Source organism: Mobula birostris, chromosome 1 (assembly GCF_030028105.1).
Source record: "Mobula birostris isolate sMobBir1 chromosome 1, sMobBir1.hap1, whole genome shotgun sequence".
In the NCBI taxonomy this organism is placed as follows: Eukaryota; Metazoa; Chordata; class Chondrichthyes; order Myliobatiformes; family Myliobatidae; genus Mobula; species Mobula birostris.
Window position 1 is genome coordinate 79820621 of NC_092370.1, and position 19876 is coordinate 79840496.

The window sequence follows — 19876 nt, forward strand, 5'->3', positions numbered from 1 at the left end:
TTATGAACATGAGCTTATCCAAAACTCTGGTTTCTGCGCAAGTTTTGTTCACCAATTGCTTTCATTATCACTCATTCATGTTCATTCCAGATCTGGCAATGACCATTATAAAATTCCTTCTTTGGTGTCAAATCCCAAGTCTTTTCTTCCAATTTGTTTTCTTTCTATATTTCTCCTGAATAACTGGATTCAAATTCTGGCCAAAATGCACATCACCAATTTAGATATCCATCATTAGTTGTCATGCTTCATCAGCCAGAACCCATAATTAGTTGTTGTACATCAACTCTGAAGGACAAGTATTTAGGCTAGTTTCCTGCCTATGAGATTCTCCTGAAACGTGCCTCTCCAGCCAGGCATCCAGTCAACCATTGCTGCTTCACCCAAAATAGACTAGTTTGGTACTTGGTTTGCTATCTCCAAGCAGGTGGCACAGGATATGTGTATTAAATTGTAAAATTCTATACAAACAATTTGCCATCATTATTTCAGAGGGAGGTTCAACTTAATCATTGTTAGTTCAAGATGCGAATATCAAAGATTTACTATTCACAAAGTGAAATAATCACATCCCTCCCCAATATTAATATACAATAGCCAAAAGAAGGGTATAGACCCCAGCTGACATCTCATGCAGTCACTAAAATAATCTGTTGACAAGATGGATTACTGAGTAAAGCAATGGTTGGAGAAATAAAATTCTACTGTAAATCTTCCCTTTTTTCCACAATTGAAAAATTGCAAATGTGTGTTTTTTTTAAATTCAGAGATGACTCACTCATTGACGGCAGCTTTTCTGGACAAGGCAAGCCTGGAGAGTAAGTGAAGTCTTCTGGAAGATATGTTCCACCCTGACCAAGGTATTCACTTGAATTATATCCTTCAAGATAATCTATATGAAAATCAATAAAGTGACAAGGTCAATTAACACACAAGAACTCAGGAGTGCATCCTAAATAATGTACTGGAATAACATTAATATCTTTTATCAAGAACACAACTATTTGATGCTGTAATTTATTAACTATTTTACATGCAGAGAACTAATAAGTTAAAAATGGCATATAATCAGACAGCACACCAAAGGATCAGGAAAGTTGGTTATTTAGAATTGAAACATAGAACAATACAGCACAGGAGCAGCCACTTCAGCACACAAAGTTTGTTTAATCACGATGCTAACCCCATCTGCCTGTACATGGGGTGCATCCTTCCATTTCTTGCTTGTCCATGTGCCTGTATAAATGGTTTTTAAAAGTTGCTATTGTATCTGTTTCCCCTACATCCCCCAATCTTTATAATCATTAGCTCAGAAGGCCATCAATGCTTAACCCTTGAACACAGGAAATCAGGGTTTGTAGGGATATGATGATAAATGAATTTCAGGCACGGGTTCAACCTCACCTTGGGGAATGCCAGTAAGTTCAATGAATTATGGCCATATTCCTACTTTAACTTATGCTGTGGTTTTAAAGCAAGAGACCTTCACTGACAAGGAATAGAAGTTCAAAGTATCTTATTACAAAGTATGTACACTTTACACAACCTTGAGATCCGTCTCCTTTCAGGCAACCACAAAACACAGAACCCCAATAGAACTCATTAAAAACAAAAGACAACCGTCAAACACCCAATGTGCAGAGAAGAAAAAAAAACAAATTGTGCAAACAATAAAGCAAACAGCATTCAGAACGGAAGTTCACAATGCCAGGCATCACTGCAGCTGATTCAGAAGTCCACCAGTTGCAGGCCACAGCCTCAGTCCAGCAGAGCCCAGCAAACCCCTCAGCAGTGAACTGATCTGGCCTCTCACTTCCGAAACCGACACTGGTACAATTTCCATCTGGCCCGGTGCTTAAATCATCCAAACTTCAGGTCCTTCCTTGCCCACAGGCTCAGGCTCTGTCACCTCAATATGGCAAGTATCCTGACTTTTCCATTTGGGCTCCACTCTTATAATCCATCAACCTCAGATCTTTCCATGCCTTGCCTCAACCTCATCAAATTGCCTCCATCCATTAGCAACTCTAGCTTTGATATAATGCAACTGCCCTGCCCCAGCGAGATTCCAGCCACACCATAAAAATACCAGATTGTATAGGCGATTCAGCTCAACACCGACAGAAAAGTCACAGGCCACTGTTTGCAGCAATCATTTCCAGAAAAAGTGTGAATAATGAAGCAGTTAGTTGTTTTTTTGTTTCATTAGCCACTAACAAGTTGTTGATTAAACCAGTAAGTAGCACCATCTTAAACTGGGGGAGAAAACACCCGGGAGTAAACATACAATCACTACTTCATTACAAAGTTACATACATTAACACAACTGTAGGGTTATGTCACTTGGAAAAATTGTCATTCTAATTTGGAATTTGCATCTCAAAAAAGGCAAAAGAAGTGTCAGAATTTCAAAGTCTGGATTCAGAGGTAGATGAACTTAAATACTGGGCTCAGAACTACAATATTTCCCTTCCATTAATCATAATAGCCTTTGGGCTCTCATCTGGTTTAGCAGCCTTTTGTGCTGCAGCTTGTCAAATCCAAATAAACAACATCCACTGTCTATCCTGTTATTTCCTCAAGGAATTGCAACAGATTTGTCAAGCAAGAGTTTCCCTTAATCAATGTTGATCTTGATCAACTTTATCATGTACCTCCAAGTACCCAGAAACCACATCCTTAATAATGGACTCCAACATCTTCCCAACCACTGAAGTCAACCTAACTGGCCTATAATTTCCTTTTTTTTTGTCTCCCTCTCTCAAAGTGTGGTGTAACATTTGCAATTTTCCAATCCTCTGGATCTATTCTGGAATCTAGTGATTCTTGAAAGATCACTAATGCCTCCACAATCTCTTCTGCTACCTCTTTCAGAACTCTGGAGTGTAGTCCATTGGGTCCAGGTGACTTATCCACCTTCAGACCTATATCTATTTCTATAGATGCAACAGGAGATCATCCTGACTGGTTGCATTACAGCCTGGGACAAAGGTTTCACTGCACAGGATTGCAACAGGCTGCAGAGTGCTGTTGACTCATTCAGGTCCATCACAGTCACAACCCTCCCCACCATTGAGGGCATTTTCAAAAGGCAGTGCTTCAATAAGGCGGCATCCATCACCAAGGACCCTCACCATCTAGAACATGCCCTCTTCTTGTTACTAACAATCAAGGTGGTGGTAAAGGAATCTGAAAACCCACATCCAGCAAATCAGAAACAGCTTCTTCCCCTCTGCCATCAGATTTTTGAATGGTTCATGAACACTACCTTGTTATTCCTGTTTTTTGGGCACTACTTCTTTATTTTTGTAATGAATAGTACATGTGTCTTTGCATTGTATTGCTGACACGAAACAACTAATTTCAAATCAAAGTGTGTTATAATAAGAGGCAGAGAATAAACGAGTTGGGATGTTACATTCCAACAGTGAGGACAGACAGACCATCGTTGCAGTTCTGGTCATCACAGTACAGGAAGGAGGTGACTGCAATGGAGAGAACAGAGGAGACTCACCAGTAAGTTGCCTGGGTAGGAGGACTTCAACAATACAAAATATTGGATAGGTTGGGCTCACTGTCCCTAGAGTGATGACGACTTGAGTGTGACCTAATAGATGTGTACAAGATTATAAGCAGCATGGACAGAGCAGATGATTAAAATCTTTTTTCCATACTAGGAGTATCAAAAAACACAAAAGGGCAGAGGTTTACAATGAAAAGAAACAGAGTTTGAAGGGAAATGTTTGTCTGATTCTCACACATATACAAATACACCACTCACACAGTGGTTGATACCTAGAACATGCTACCAGAGGTACTGTTGGAATAAAATACAATTACTACATTTAAAAGGCCTTTGGACAGGCAGGTAATGGAATGATATGGTGCTAATGTAAACAAATTAGGTGAGAGATGAGTGCAGATGGGCACACAGCTCAATAAGGATATGTTGGGCCCTATGACTCATTTCATTGCCATTTGACTATGACTCCAATATTTAGTGATAGTTGCCTGCAAGGCCACGAAGGTATTTCATTAAGGTTAACCACCAACACCCAGCCTCCCTCAACCCCCAGATAGCAAACATTTTGCAGGAAATGGTGCAAGGAAAAGCCTGACAATTACACACCTGCAAGGAAACTTAATGGAAATAATTCTGACATACAGAGTAAATGATCACTTGGAAAGGTAGGGACTCAGATAACCATCAAGGAAATACAGGAGATTGCAGATATTGGAATCTACAGCATCAAGCAGACTGCTGAAAGAACTCAGCAGATCAGGCAGTATCTGTAGAGGGAAATAGATAGTTAATGCTGTTGGGTCACGACCTTTTATCTCATAGCCAACTTGGCTTCAAGAACAAATCCTGACTGAATTTTTTTTGACGGTAACAAAGTGTATTGATGAGGATAGTGCAGTAGATGTAGCTTGCATGGACCTCAGCAAGGCATTTATGAGGTCCCATGTAGCAGGAAGATTCCAAGGTAAATGAGTAAACTGGATCCAAACTTGACCTGGCATTAGGATTCAGAGAGACAGTAGAGGGCAGTCTTGCAATTGGATGCTTGTGACTAGTGGTTTTCCACAGAAATCAGTGCCAATGACCTGGACGTGGATATAGGAGACATTATCAGCAAGTTCACGGATGACAGGAAGATTGGTGGAGTTGTTGATAATATGGAGGTTAATTCTAGGTTGTTGAAAAGATAAACTGTTTAACAGCAAACATCCCTGAGTTAATTTCTACTCATTCACTATTTGAAACTAATAAATGCTGGAATTATCAAAAGAAAACTGACATCCTTGCAAAGAAAGCAACACTGGATACAGTTAAGGAAATAGAATACTGATCTTATTTATCAGAAAACATTGTCAATTAATAATATCTACTGCAAGTACAACAAATGAATTGTGTGAGTGTACATGACAGCAAGTACTCTAAAGTCTGTAAATCATAGACAAATTAGGATCAGGCATTAGTTGACTTGAATGTTTTGAAAGTAGTCAATCACACAGTAAGAATTTGGTAGAATGGTGCACATTTCCCATCCAGATTCATATCTGGAGAGTGACCAATGAATTGAGATAGAACCACAAGAGGCCTAATCTCAACAACATACTGCTCACAACACTGTGGCCTACAGGGCCTGTTCCTCAGTTGTACTGTTCTACATTCTAAAGGAACAATAAATTAATAACTTATTTCACAAAGCCATTTTGCTAACTAAGCCTACTCCTGCTATATTTTCCAATACAAGGTAGCCTACCAAAGGATTTTGGGGCAGAAAGACTAAGACATAGGAGCAGAATTAGGCCATCTGATCCATTAAGATTGTTCCAGCATTCAAGCATGGCTGATTTTCCTTCTCAACCAAATTCTCCTGCCTACTTGTATCCTTGACACCTTTACTAATCAAGAACCTATCAAACTCCGCTTTAAATATATCCACTGACTTGGCATCCACAGCTGATCTGTGGCAATGAATTCCACAGAGTCACCACTCTCCTAAAGAAATTCCTGTTCATCGCTGTTTTAAAGGGACATCCTATTCTGAGACTGAGCCCTCTGGACCTCGATTCCCCCACTATAGGAAATATCCTCTCTACATCCATTCTACCTACAGCTGGCCTTTCAATATTTGGTAGGTTTCAATGAGACCCCTCCCTATTCTTCTAAACAGTGTGTATAAGGCCAAAGCCATTAAATGTTCCTCATATGTTAACCCTTTAAGCCCCTAATGCCAATACATCTTTTCTTAGAAATGGAGTCCAAAACTGCTCACATTACTCTAAATGTGGAGTGACTAAGACTCTTTTACATCGTTGCTTTTATATTGTCCTCTCGAAATGAATGCTAACATTGTATTTGCCTTCCTTACTGCTGACTCAACACGAAAGTTAAAGGAGGAAGCTGCAAGGGAAGAGCTAACTTGCCTGATTCAGCAACAGCTCTGCAACAGGCTGTGACCACGCCTTGTTACAAGGTAAGATTTGCAACTTGTAATTTGAGTCATGTAATTGGAGCAAATTTAGTTCATTTCATTTGCAGTTTCACATCACTGCTCTGACCATGTAAAATTATTTGGATACCTGCAGCAGTCTCTATTTTAAAAAACATACTGTATGGGAAATTTGATGTTCAAGTTCTTTAAACAGTTGTGTCACAATAACAAAATCTGCCCACCTGTGCCATTCAGAGTATTATTCCTTTTTGTATAGTGGTCTCGAATCAAGATGCCAATAGTTCTCACATTATCCCTCAACATCTTGCCTCGTGCTTGCATCATGAAGAGGTAGGTATTTGCTGAAAGATAGCATGGTTAAACAAATTAATTGACATTTAGCACCAACTTTCAAGTAAACAACCAAACATAAAATTGGTTATTACCATATAATCTATAATCTTTTTCCAATTTAAAAACGAGTGCACCAATTGCCTGTTTTTTTTTAAAATACCTTGACTGATCCTTTTGAGAAACCAATAGTCTAACAAGTGGACTGAACACAAGTCAACTGCTTTCAAAATGTTAGAAGCACATTTCCCCACCAACATCTCCTCCACCCAGTCCATGTTACTGCACTCTTGGAAATACTTAAAATTATTTTATTGTTTATTTTTATTTTATATTTGGAAATGTCCTAGAAGCACCACTTAAACTGATCAACCTTGATTAGCTTTTAGTAAATTTAGTCCATTTCAATTTCCAGCAAATATTTAAAGATTTAAGTTGTTCATCAGGGTAAGACAACATTGTACTATCCAAAAAAATCCAGTATGAATAGAAATAAGGAAAGTGATCATAAAGTGATGACCCATATTTCCTAGACTGTCCCAAACACTTTAGATGGTCATCGTTTCCATATACATCTCATTTTATTACACAAAATGATACAGTCAACTAAACATTACAATGCAACATCCAAGTACCTCCAAAAAGTGAGACAGGTCCTGAAAAGCCAGCTGAATGTGAAGAATAAGATCAGAGCCATCAACACATTTGCCCTACCAGTCATCAGATAACCAGTAGCAACAGTGTGCTGGCCAAGGAACGAACTGGAAGCTGCTGACATCAAGACCCAGAAACTACTAATAATACACGGGGGATTCCATCCAAAGTCGAGCAACTCAACACCTGCCTGAATAAAGGAGCACAGGGTCTTGGAAGTGTCAAGGCCACAGTCCTTGAAGAAATGGAAAACATCCATGAGTATGTCATGAAGATGGCCCCCCAAGGACAACCTGCTAGGAGAATACCTCAAACAGCAGATAGGGGATATAGAAATGGAAGTGTGTGAAGCAGAGCCAGAGGACCAGAGGCCATGGCAGGATAAGCCACTGCACGGGATGTACCATCGCCCCAGGAGGTTGTGGAGGCCAAATCTCTGGATGCTTTCAAGAAAGAGATGGATAGACCTCTTAAAGATAGCAGAATCAAAGGTTATGGGGATAAGGCAGGAAATGGATTACTGATTGTGGATGATCAGCCATGATCACAGTGAATGGCGGTGCTGGCTCGAAGGGCCGAATGGCCTACTCCTGCACCTATTGTCTATATCAGAAGTGGCTGATGTAAAAATCCTGCCAATAGCTGGAAATGGCAGGCTGAGTGACAGCACAGAGGCATTGCTCATGGCTGCACAAGAACAGGCACTGAGCACAACAGCAAAAGAAATAGGCGTTTATCACACCAGATAAAACCCAAAATGCAGACTGTGCAAGAAATTTGCTGAAACCATCCAGTGGATAGTAGTAGGGTACAAAATCCAGGTAAGGACAGCATACACTGAACGAAAAGTCAAAGCTGCAAAAATTTTGTACAGGAACATCTGCACTGAGAATGGATTGGACACTCCCAAGTCCAAATGGGAAACACCAGAGAAGATAGTAGAGAATGACTGAACTAAGTTCTGTGGGATTTCTAAATACAGTCTGATAGGCAGATACTGGCCAACCAAATAATAGTAATACTGGACAAGGAAGAGAAGAAAGCATTAACAATAGATATGGCAATCCCAAATGACAGTAACATCAGGAAGAAAGAACATAAGAAGCTGGAGAAATACCATGGCTTGACAGAGCAGATAGAAAGGATGTGGAAGGTTAAAGTCACAGTAATCCTGGTGGTGATAGGAGCACGTGGAGCTGTGACAGCTGGACTGGCAGAGTGGCTCGAACAAATCCCGGGAACAACATCTGAGATCTCATTCCAGAAGAGCGCATTACTCGGAACAACAAAGATACTGTGCCAAACCCTCAAACTCCCAGGCCTCTGGTAGAGGACCAGAGATTGAGGGAAAAATACACATACGCACCAACCATATGGGATGAAAAAAACATGTATATTAAATAGTTAAATTTAAAATAGTGCAAAACAGAAATTAATTATATGTATATACCTCCTTCCTTATGGTAACAGTGAGAAGAGGGCATGTCCTGGGTGATGGTGGTCCTTAATAATGGACGCCGTCTTTCTGAAGTATCGATCCTTGAAGATATCTTGGATATTACAGAGTCTAGTACCCAAGATGAAGCTGACTAGTTTCACAACTTTCTATAGCTTCTTTCAATCCTATGCAGTAGCCACCACCCCGCCACCCCACACCAGTGATGCAGCTTGTCAGAATACTCTCCACAGTACATCTATAGAAGTTTGTGTTTTAGGTGACAATGTTATTTATTACATCCAGTTCTGTCAATGTCATCTTCTCTACATCAGTGAGATCAGACACACACTGGCCAACCATCTTGCTAAATCTGCTGCGCTTGTCTGTACCTCCCAGCCATTTTGATTATCTTGCCCTTTCCCACAATGGCCTGTCTTGTCCTTAGCCTCCTCTAGTGCCAAGGTAAGGCCAAACATAGGTGAAAGAACATCACAACCTTGCAGAACATTGAATTCTCCAACAACTAGTGACTGCTAACCCTCTGCCCCTTTCTCTCTCCACCTGAACTACATACCCCCAACACCGTGATTGGCATGAAGTAACTGACCCCTCCCATGCCCTTGCCATCTGATCAGCACCCTGCTCATAACCCATACACACTTCCCACTGGGTCCACTCCCCTCCCCCTGACCATTGCCCACCTGGCTCCACTATAGCTTTGAGGTTTCGCGTGACGCTATTGCAGCTCAGGGAATCGGAGCTTGAAGTTCAATTTCAGCATCCTCCAAGAAGTTTGTATGACGTTCCTGTGAGAATGTGGGCTTCCTCCAAGTGTGCCACTTTCCTCCCTCAGTCTAAAGACATAGTGGTAAGTAGGTTAATTAGTCATTGCAAGTTATCCTGTGATTATGCTAGGGTTAAATAAGTGGGTTGCCGGGCAGTGCAGCTCATTGGGACTGTACCAGGCTGTATCTCCAAATGAGACAAAATAAAATAAGTTTGATTCCATCCTCCAATTCCTTCTATCAGATTCCATCACCTGCAGCCCTTAGCTGCCTCCACCTATCATTTCCCAGTTTCTGCCAGTACTTCTACTTTCCCCTCCTTCATCTGTCTATCAACTCTTCCTCACCCGGATCCACCTATCAACCTGCCAGATCTTGCTCCATCACTTCCCTCCTCCTTTTTATAGAGACCATCTTCCCTCTATCTTCCAGTCCAGATAAAGAGTCTCAACTTGAAACATCAAGTGTCTGCATCCCTCTACAGATGCTGCCTAACCTGCTGAGATCCTTCAGCTTTTACTGTGTTAGTTAAGGCCTTCATTTGTTGGAATGCCAGACTCTGAACCATCTTAGTGTAAAGGTATGACTGCAATCAATGGAGAGATTTTGCCCTTGATGCCCTCTTACCAGTGCAACTTGATGCCACACCTGACAAAAAAGGTATCAAAGGCATCGCTGTCACTTTTTTGGACTAAGAGGGCAGTAGTCCTGGTAAAGTCATGAATCTATACAGGATTTTTAAATGCTACAACAGCACTGTCAATATTTTTTTTAAAAAGTGATAGAGGAATTCGGTGTAGACCAACTGGGCAGCAATTAGCTGGAATGAATTTGCACTGCTGTTTCTGTTTTGGACAAATCTACACAATTTCTCAATATGTGGAAGATGCTAATGTTACACTGTCGCATATGTCTCTTGATACTTCAAAATTCATGCAACTCAGCAACAATCCCTCAGTTGACTTGAGGGTTACAGAGTTATTAATGCTGTTCTCACAGATCCAAATAGCCATTGTTATATTTTAAAAAACCTGCATTAAGTGGCTGAAAGCACAGCAAGTTCTGGTGCCAACAACTTGCATTTGCCTGCGAACAAGTAGCAAAGTCTAGCCTTGGGCAAAGGATCAACTAATGGTGTTCCCCTTAGCTTTGAGTACATAACATAGATACCATTGTGCAGGAGTTACAGAAGCAAATCTGACACCATTCATTATTTGCTGTATCATATGACTTGCACAATGACCTTCCATCTGTCTTTAAATCTGAAGTTTTAATAAGCTGTTCCAAACTTCTGCTTATCCATCCCTTGATGTAACTCATGAATGTCATGCGTCGATGACTGCGACTTGTTCTTCCATCAATTTTCCCGTCACTGCAAGATGTTCTGAGGAAAGAGAAGCTTGAACATGCCCCAGAAATTCCAGCTGCCGTTTCCTGATTGATGATACCAGCTCTCCTCTTATTCCAGCTTTTCACAACACATCACTTGTTACTCTGTCCTTCCACAATATTTTCATCACTCTTCTCAAAAACATTTCTGCAGCCAGTCTTGCTTCATTTTGCTTTGATTTTGTCCAATATAGTCGCTTCCATGTTAATGTGTATTAAACCTAACACTGCAACAATGAGTTTCATACCCATAGAAATTATGTTATTCTTCAGCATCTTGTACAAGTGTGCATTTAGCAATCCCAATCTCCTAATTTCAACATCTACTATGTACTCCCCAAGTACTTGAACTTCCATGTTCATTTAATTGTTTCATTGCCCCCTTTCAGTTCACAATTCTGTATTTCTTTCTTCTTTGTGACAACCACGCATTCAGTCTTCTTGTAGTTGATGGTCAATCCTCTCTTTGCACTTTAATAACTTTATCCAGTATTCCTTAGACACTTCTAAAGAGAAGCTCCATCAGCACTGTGTCATCTGCTTATCGTAGATTGTTCAAATTGTAATCACCAATTATCATGCCTGGAATACTCCCAATTTCTCTTAGAATCTTCTTGCTATAAAGGTTGAATAGGTTGGGCGAGAGAACACGACCCTGTCTGACTTCCCCCTTAATCTGGACGAAATTTCTTGTCATCTTCCCAACACAAATTCCTAATGATTCTGATATCTTTCTCATCAATGTCTAAGTGCCACAAGCTCTTCAAAGCTTATCAAAAACTTTGGTATAATCTTTGATATAGGTCTTTCTGGATCTCTGTGGCACGCTCACAAATCATTCTAAGAATTAAGATTGCACTTTGCGTTCCACTATCATCCCATACCATCAGGTTCCATAACAGCTATTAAAATTAAAACGACAAAAAACACAAAAACTAAACAGGTAAATTGTAACAAATTAGTTTCTCCATTACAAGTCAGCCCCATTATGTGGTTACAAAAATGTTATTAAAGCAGCTCCAGGGGAATGGAAATATTAATATATTTGTATCTAAATATATATACCTTAATATAAACACAATAACAATACAAAATTATGGATTTGTAATGACAGAAGCAAAAACTACCTCCAGAATTTAAACATAATAAGTTTGGGGTTTAACTGTTTATTATCAAATATGAGAGAAAGTGAAAGCCATTTCAAAGTCAAGCACTATCTAATCTTTCATACATGCATCATAATAGTTCTTGACATTGTACTGCAGTCTTATAGATTAAATTTATCTTTGATTTTTGCTGAGTAAAAATATAAAGTGCACCATTATTAAAGTCACAGTACAAAACCAGGCTCTTTAGCCCAACTCATCCATACCAACCAAGGCTCCTTCCTGAACTAGTCTCATTACTGCATTTGGTTACTGTCAGTGCACTTTCATTTTCATCCAAATAATTAATGTTCATGGCAAACCAAAGGGAAGCCAGCACGGATTCCTTGTGGCGCGCTACAGCTCAAAGGCCTCCATTATATTAAAAAAAAACAACCCTCCACTACTATTCATTTCACCAAGCCAATTTTGTAAAAATTGGGTAGATTGTCCTTCATCTTATGTGACCTGCTGTTCTGGATCAGCCTATCATGTAGACCTCATCAATTCATAACTTCCTTGATTGCAAATATTCAACTGTGGACAATGATATGCCGAGATTTCCAGTAAAACCAGTAACTTTAATTGGAGTATAGGAAACATGGGTTGTCATGGTAGTGTAGACATTAACATAATGCTGTTAGAGCATCAGTGGCTCAGGTTCAATTCCCGCCGCTTTCTCTAGGGAGTTTATAAAATTGTGCTTCACGGTAGCGTGCAGTTGCCACAACACTATTTCAGCTCAGGGTGCCCGCGTTCAATCCCTGCATCGTCTGTAAGGAGCTTGTATGATCTCCCCATGGAATGCATGGGTCTTCTACTGGTGCTCCAGTTTCATCACACAGTCCAAAGACGTACCAGTTAATAGTTAATTTGTCATCATAAATTATCCTGTGATCGGATTAGGGTTAAATTTGGATTGGTTAGGAGTTGCTGGGCAATGTGACTTGAAGGGCCAGGAGGACCTATTCTGTACTACATCTATAAAATAAAATAAACAGAGGTTCAATGAGCAAGATACCAAATAACTTGGATTTCCAAACAATCAGATACTATTTATCTGAGTTTACTGTAGCAGGATTTCTGGAGATAGACGCAATCTTATTTGTGACTGCTTAATAGTGGCCAAGTGGTTAAGGCACTCGACTAACGACCTAAAGGTCGTGAGTTCAAGACCCAGCTGAGGCAGCGTGTTGTTCCCTTGAGCAAGGCACTTAACAATACAGTGCTCCGCGATGACACTAGTGCCAAGCTGTATCAGCCCTTGCCCTTCCCTTGGACAACATCGGTGTCGTGGAGAGGGGAGACTTGCAGCATGGGCAACTGCCGGTCTTCCATACAACCTTGCCCAGGCCTGCGCCCTGGAGAGTGAAGACATTCCAGGCACAGATCCATAGTCTCGCAAGACTAACAGATGCCTAAAAAAAAATAGGGGATAACTATCAGAACTATCAGAACCTCAGCTTATGATAGGTTTCTGTTCTTAATTCAAACAATTTGCAAGACCGATAGAAGCACAACTACAAACTGAGCCCACAGCAACCAGCAAATTCATCCCACCAATCCCTCAAACACTTGTTAAGTACAGGCTATACACAAGTCCAGTATATACAAAGTGAGCAAGACCTGAATGATGCTTGCAAGCTTTGAAAGTATTTAGCTCATCTTATTGGATTAAAAGTAGCTCAAATAATGTTTCATATCTACACTAATTCTGTGACTCATTTGATTTGTTCACTTGAAAAATCATTCTGTCAAAGCAACATACAAAAAATGCTGGTGGAACATAGCAGGCCAGGCAGCATCTAACAAAAAGAGCAAACCGTCGATGTTTCAAGCTGAGACCCTTCATTGAAGCACATGGTCCTGTATATCTCAAAAAAGCTTCAAGCTTGCTTAGAATTTCAATGATCCACAACATTTTTTTTAGATTATGAGGACACACAGTCCTTTTTTATTGTCATTTAGTAATGCATGCATTAAGAAATGATACAATATTCCTCCAGTGTGGTATCACAGAAACACAAGACAGACCAAGACTGGAAAACTGACAAAAACCACATAATTATAACATATAGTTACAACAGTGCAAGCAATACCGTAACTTGATAAAGAACAGGCCATGGGCACGGTAAAAAAAAGTTCAAAGTCTCTCAAAAGTCCCACATCTCACGTAGACGGGAGAAGGAAAAAAACTCTCCCTGCCATGCCCGACCACAGTCCGACTCTGAGTCGTCCAAAAACTTCGAGCCTCTGACACCGAGCACCGTCTCTGCCGAGCACTTCGACCCCAACCCCGGCTGCCAGCAGCAGGCAAAACCGAGGATTTGGGCCCTTCCCTCTGGAGATTCTTGATCGCACAGTAGCAGCAGCAGCGAACAGGGCATTTCAGAAGTTTCTCCAGATGTTCCTCCGTGCTTTTCACGGCTGTCTCCATTGTGACAAGAATACACATAGATTATGATGTAGCTGTCCTGTGCTGGCACCAGTAGAATCAGCAGTTGGTCTGCCACCTGTCTTCAGGAGAGAGAGAGAGATAAGGAAAACAATGCAGCAGCACTTGGGAGATGTTAATGAAGGGGAAGGAGAGCTGTCAAGATCGGCTCCCCCTTTGAACCCTGAACTGTTTGAAGTGATGGACAGGCGATACCCCAGCAGGGGGATAAAAAGGGACAGGTTTGCTAAGGCAAGACACACACGACACCCGAGGTAACAAGACCCTGGAAGCGGTGCGTCTCTCACAAGTCGGTGGGAAGTACCGGGCCATAGACGCACAGGGTGAAAAGGCACGCTTGGCGGGAACCTGGTGTGTGTCCACCCTTGCCTGGGTGCTGGGTTCACCGCAGAGAAACGATCGTATCTGGAAACAGAGGAGTCACGGTCAGTGACCTCTGATGACATCACAAAGGACTCGCCTGACAGCTGACTGCGAAGGTCTGTGTGGAAGCTTTGAATATTCATTCGTTTTGCTCTCTCTCTCCTTCCCCCCACTGTCCATCGCCACGGCAGCGATTACTGCGAACTGAACTGAACTAAATTGAACTGAACTTTGCATCACTTTGAAACTGATCATTTACCCCTAGACAACGATAGAGCTTGATTGATCCTGTTACCTTAATTCTGTGTACATGTTTATCATTGCTGAACTGTTGCATTTATTATCCTTTTGATTAGAGTACTGTGTTGCTTGTTTCTTTAATAAAACTTTCTTAGTTCTAGTAATCCAGACTCCAACTGAGTGATCCATTTCTGCTGGTTTGACAACCCAGTTACGGGGTACGTAACATAAGTGGGGTTCTCGTCCGCGATTTTGAACGCTAAATTTGGGACTGAGTAAATTGATTGGGTCAAAATTCCCGAAAGAAAGAAAAGACAAACAGCAGAAATGGAGGCTGAGGAAATTATAAAGGCACCGACCTTGGAAGGATTAGAGGATGCCAGGAAATCGGAATTGGTAGCTGTGGCCAAACGGTTGAATCTTGCTAAGGGGAAGTCGACAATGAGGAGAGAGGAGATACACAGAGCTATCGTAGAGCACTATGTATCTAAAGGTGTGTTTCCCCAAGGCGAGCTGGAGGTGGTGTCTATTGAAAAACCTGCTGGAGACGCGGTACAGGTGCAGCTTGAAAAACTGAGACTCGAGCATGAGTTCCGGGTACGGCAGTTAGAACATGAAGAGAAGAAGCAGTTAGAAAGGCGGGAGAAAGAGAGAGAGTTGGGGGGGGGGGGGGGAAGAGAGAGAGAGAGAGAGAGTGTTAGAAAGGGGAGAGAGAGAGAGTTAGAAAGGGGAGAGAGAGAGTTAGAAAGGAGAGAGAGAGAGAGAGAGAGAGTTAGAAAGGAGAGAGAGAGAGAGTTAGAAAGGGGAGAGAGAGAGTTAGAAAGGGGAGGGAGAGAGTTAGAAAGGGGAGGGAGAGAGTTAGAAAGGGGAGGGAGAGAGTTAGAAAGGGGAGGGAGAGAGTTAGAAAGGGGAGGGAGAGAGTTAGAAAGGGGAGGGAGAGAGAGAGAGAGTGACAGACAGACACACACACACAGCTGGAGCGAGAGGAGAAACAGAGGGAAAGGAAATTCGAGCTGGAGAAGTTAAAGATAAGGGCAGAGCAGGGGCCCATGCCGAACCAAGCTGGAGGGTTCCGGGCGACCCAGGAGGTTAGGCTGGTTCCCCTATTTGACGATACCGACGTGGATCGGTACTTTCTCCTTTTCGAAAAAGTTGCTACAAGTCAGGACTGGCCGAGGGATAAGTGGGTTGTTTTGCTTCAGAGTGTACTGAAAGGGAAAGCCCAAGAAGCTTACTCAGCTTTGTCCACGGAAGATGCCCAGAGGTATGAGGTGGTAAAAGAGGCCATCCTCGGGATTTATGAGTTGGTCCCGGAGGCATACCGGCAGAGGTTCCGGAATGCGAGGAAGCAGTGGGACCGCACGTATTTAGAGTTTGCCCATGAGATGCAGACATATTGTGAGCATTGGTGTGCCTCGAAGTGGGTAGAGGGGGATTATGACAGACTGCTACAGCTGATCCTAATTGAGCAGTTTAAAGGTTGTGTCCCTGAGGTTATGAGACCCTACCTAGACGAGAAAGAGGCAGCCACGTTAGCCGCAACTGCTAAGTTAGCGGATGAGTATGCGTTGACGCATAAAATGAAGTTTGCCCCGAGTAAAGGCTACCAGAAGGGTAGTCAGGACGGCGGGGAGAGTCCGCCAGAAAAGTCAGAAAGTAAGCCGGGGACTAGTGAGAAGGATAAGGTAGACCGGGAGCAGTCTGGTAGGAAGTCTCCTGGGGTCGTCTGTTATAATTGCGGGAAAGTCAGACATTTTGCGTCCAGGTGCTTTGCCCCAAAGAAGGAGACGGGAAAAGGGAAAACGGCGATTTTGACTGGCTGTATCAAGCTGGTAAACGAACCGCTAGGACAGGACAGGTCTGCCAAAGTTCAGGAAGGGCGCGAGAGGTTTATCTCGGCCGGATTGGTGTCAGTGAAGGAGGGGTTAAAACCAGTTCCAGTGCGGATCTGGAGAGATACGGGAGCATGTCAGTCACTGATACTGAAGAGTGTATTAGAGTTTAGCTCAGAGACCCAGACTGGGGAAGTCAAGGTCAAAGGCATTGGAAAAGGGACGGAAGCCGTCCCTTTGCACCAGATACACTTAACAAAGCAACCTGGTCTCTGGACTAGTCACGATCAGAGTGAGGTCCGAATTACCGATGAAAGGTGTGGAAGTCTTGCTCGGTAATGACCTCGCCGGGGAAATCGTGTTCGAAGCAGTGAGATTGACAGGTCAGCCTGCCAGCATTGAGGCCCCGCCCATGGACTCCCAGGTTCATCACGGGACTGCGGTAGTAAATTTAGCTGAGACGTTTCTGCCAGCCTTGTACAAGAAGGGGGTAGAAAGTGAAAAGAAGGAGTGTAGTGAAACAAGAGGTAGTGAGGGAGCTGAGACAGACTTAGCATTAGCCAGGAAAGAATTTGTGCAGGCGCAGGAGTGAGACGAGGGGCTGATGGTTTTGGCAGAGACAGCTCTCTCTGACACAGACTTAACAAGGGAACTAGTAGGCTATTGTGTGGAGGAGGAAGTGCTAAGGAAGAAAGGGAAGCCAAGTACCGTACCCACAGATGAGGAATGGGGGGTGGTGCAAAAGACTTATGGGGATAAGGTTTTTAACCTGGCCCCCAAGGTACCCCCCGGTGGACATTTTGCGGTACTGGAGGGAACAGTTGGTGGAATCATGAAAGAGGTTTACCGGCTGCACCAGAGGAAGGACGTTATTGATTATGGCCGGCGCGAACTGAGATGGTCACAGGCTTTTGATATGCTAACAAACGTAGTCGGTGTTAGCGCGGAAATCAATGAAGCTAGGGTCCCCCTGATAAGAGAAAAAACCATTTTGAAAAGATGAGTATGGTATCGACCAGATGGGAGAAGGCTATTGTTTTGGCCAGCTCTGCTGATAAGGTCTCTCCATTAATCCCCGAACAAAGCGACTCTTTAGGAGCAGTAATTAAACGACTCGCACATGTGTGTTTGATTGTCCCGAGGCGATGCAAAGAACTGGGACATTGGGTGGTGCTTGTTACACTAGGTCAGCCTAGCGGGCAACACCCATATAGAATGAGTAATTCGGTGACAAAAGGGCTGACGAACACAGAGGTGTGTATTGGCGATGTAATACAGCTGTCTGAAGCCAGCTTGATAGTGAACCTTGAAAAAAAATGAGTTCGGCCACACGAAGGTCACTTACCTGGGAATTGTGGTGACACAGGGGCAGCTGGCAGCGATGCAAGCTACAGTGCAGGCTATCGCTGACATCCCAACCCCGACAGACAAGAGGACCCTCAGAAGGCTCTTGGAGATGGTGGGGTACTGTAGGAAGTTTTGCAATAACTCTGCGGTTACTACCCCTCCCCCTCCTACTAAGCCCTTGCGAGAGAAAACTAAGTCGGAATGAGACGACCCTTGTTATTGTGGTCCGGGATGAAACCCAATGAGAGGTTACATTGATTGCAATTCATCAGTGTTTTTGGCTACTATGAAGTTTGCCAAGTTGGAGCCTGGTCTAAGGGATTATTAACAACACATATAAAAGGAACAGAAAATGTGATGGCTGACTGTCTGTCAGGTGTTGACAACTTCAAACTCGCTGTATTAGCCAAATAGCTGATAAAGATGTGTATTTGTGTGTATCAAATAATGTATTCATGTTTGTAATTTTTACCCCCGGCAAAAATCCTTAAAGGGGGGAAGTGTGACAAGAATACACATAGATTACGATGTAGCTGTCCTGTGCTGGCACCAGTAGAATCAGCAGTTGGTCTGCCACCTGTCTTCAGGAGAGAGAGAGATAAGGAAAACAATGCAGCAGCACTTGGGAGATGTTAATGAAGGGGAAGGAGAGCTGTCAAGATCGGCTCCCCCTTTGAACCCTGAACTGTTTGAAGTGATGGACAGGCAATACCCCAGCAGGGGGATAAAAAGGGACAGGTTCGCTAAGGCAAGACACACACGACACCCGAGGTAACAAGACCCTGGAAGCGGTGCATCTCTCACAAGTCGGTGGGAAGTACCTGGCCATAGACGCACAGGGTGGAAAGGCACGATCGGCGGGAACCTGGTGTTTGTCCACCCTTGCCTGGGTGCTGGGTTCACCGCAGAGAAACGATCGTATCTGGAAACGGAGGGGTCACGGTCGGTGACCTCAGATGACATCACAAAGGACTCGCCCGACAGCTGACTGCGAAGGTCTGTGTGGAAGCTTTGAATATTCATTCGTTTTGCTCTCTCTCTCCTTCCCCCCACTGTCCATCGCCACGGCAGTGATTACTGCGAACTGAACCGAACTAAATTGAACTGAACTTTGCGTCACTTTGAAACTGGTCATTTACCCCTAGACAACGATAGAGCTTGATTGATCCTGTTATCGTAATTCTATGTACATGTTTATCATTGCTGAACTGTTGCATTTATTATCCTTTTGATTAGAGTACTGTGTTGCTTGTTTCTTTAATAAAACTTTCTTAGTTCTAGTAATCCAGACCCCAACTGAGTGATCCATTTCTGCTGGTTTGACAACCCAGTTACGGGGTACGTAACACTATCAAATCAGAATTGTGCATGGCCCCCTATTTAACAAATACGATATCATTTCACCGGAGAGACTGCACGCGTTGCGTTACTTCGCCATCTTCTCCTCCCACCTTCCTATCCTCAATTCAATAGAATGTAGAACATCACAGTACAACACAGGCCCTTTGGTCCATCATGTGGTGCTAACCTTTTAATCTACTCCAAGATAAGCCTTCTCTCATACATAACTCTCAATTTTTCTATCAAAGTGCCTAAGAGTCTCTTAAATGCCCCTAATGTATCTGCCTCTACCACAACCCCAGCAAGACACTCCACGCACCTACCACAGTGTAAAGAACACTGACATCTCCCCTGTAATTTACTCAAATCACCTTAAAATTATGCTGCCTTGTGTTATTTAATATTTCAGTAATAGTTGAGTAATGCTGTGAATTTATTAAGCATTCTTTGTTGTTTAAATAATTCATTACAGGATATATGTAAAAATGTGAACAGCATACATCATTACGCCATCACTTCATAAGTGCGCACCTCAATTAAAGTAAAAACAAAATGAAGACATGCATTCTTGGCTCTGTTTTTGCTTTCAAT

At 42.6% G+C, this 19876-nt stretch overlaps 1 protein-coding gene across 2 annotated transcripts in view; it reads right to left on the reverse strand.

Moving 5' to 3' along the window:
- The window catches only part of b4galt6 (UDP-Gal:betaGlcNAc beta 1,4- galactosyltransferase, polypeptide 6), a 107934-nt gene that overhangs the window by 42228 nt on the left and 45830 nt on the right, over positions 1–19876 (reverse strand). Inside the window, exons 2-4 of one of the 2 annotated variants that reach the window (XM_072257842.1) lie at positions 6188–6307; positions 3515–3607; positions 779–892 (exon numbers count right to left, since the gene is read on the reverse strand). In XM_072257842.1, coding sequence (XP_072113943.1) covers positions 779–892; positions 3515–3607; positions 6188–6307 — 327 coding nt within the window. The remainder of the gene's footprint in view (positions 1–778; positions 893–3514; positions 3608–6187; positions 6308–19876) is intronic. The other variant, XM_072257853.1, reaches the window with a different exon arrangement.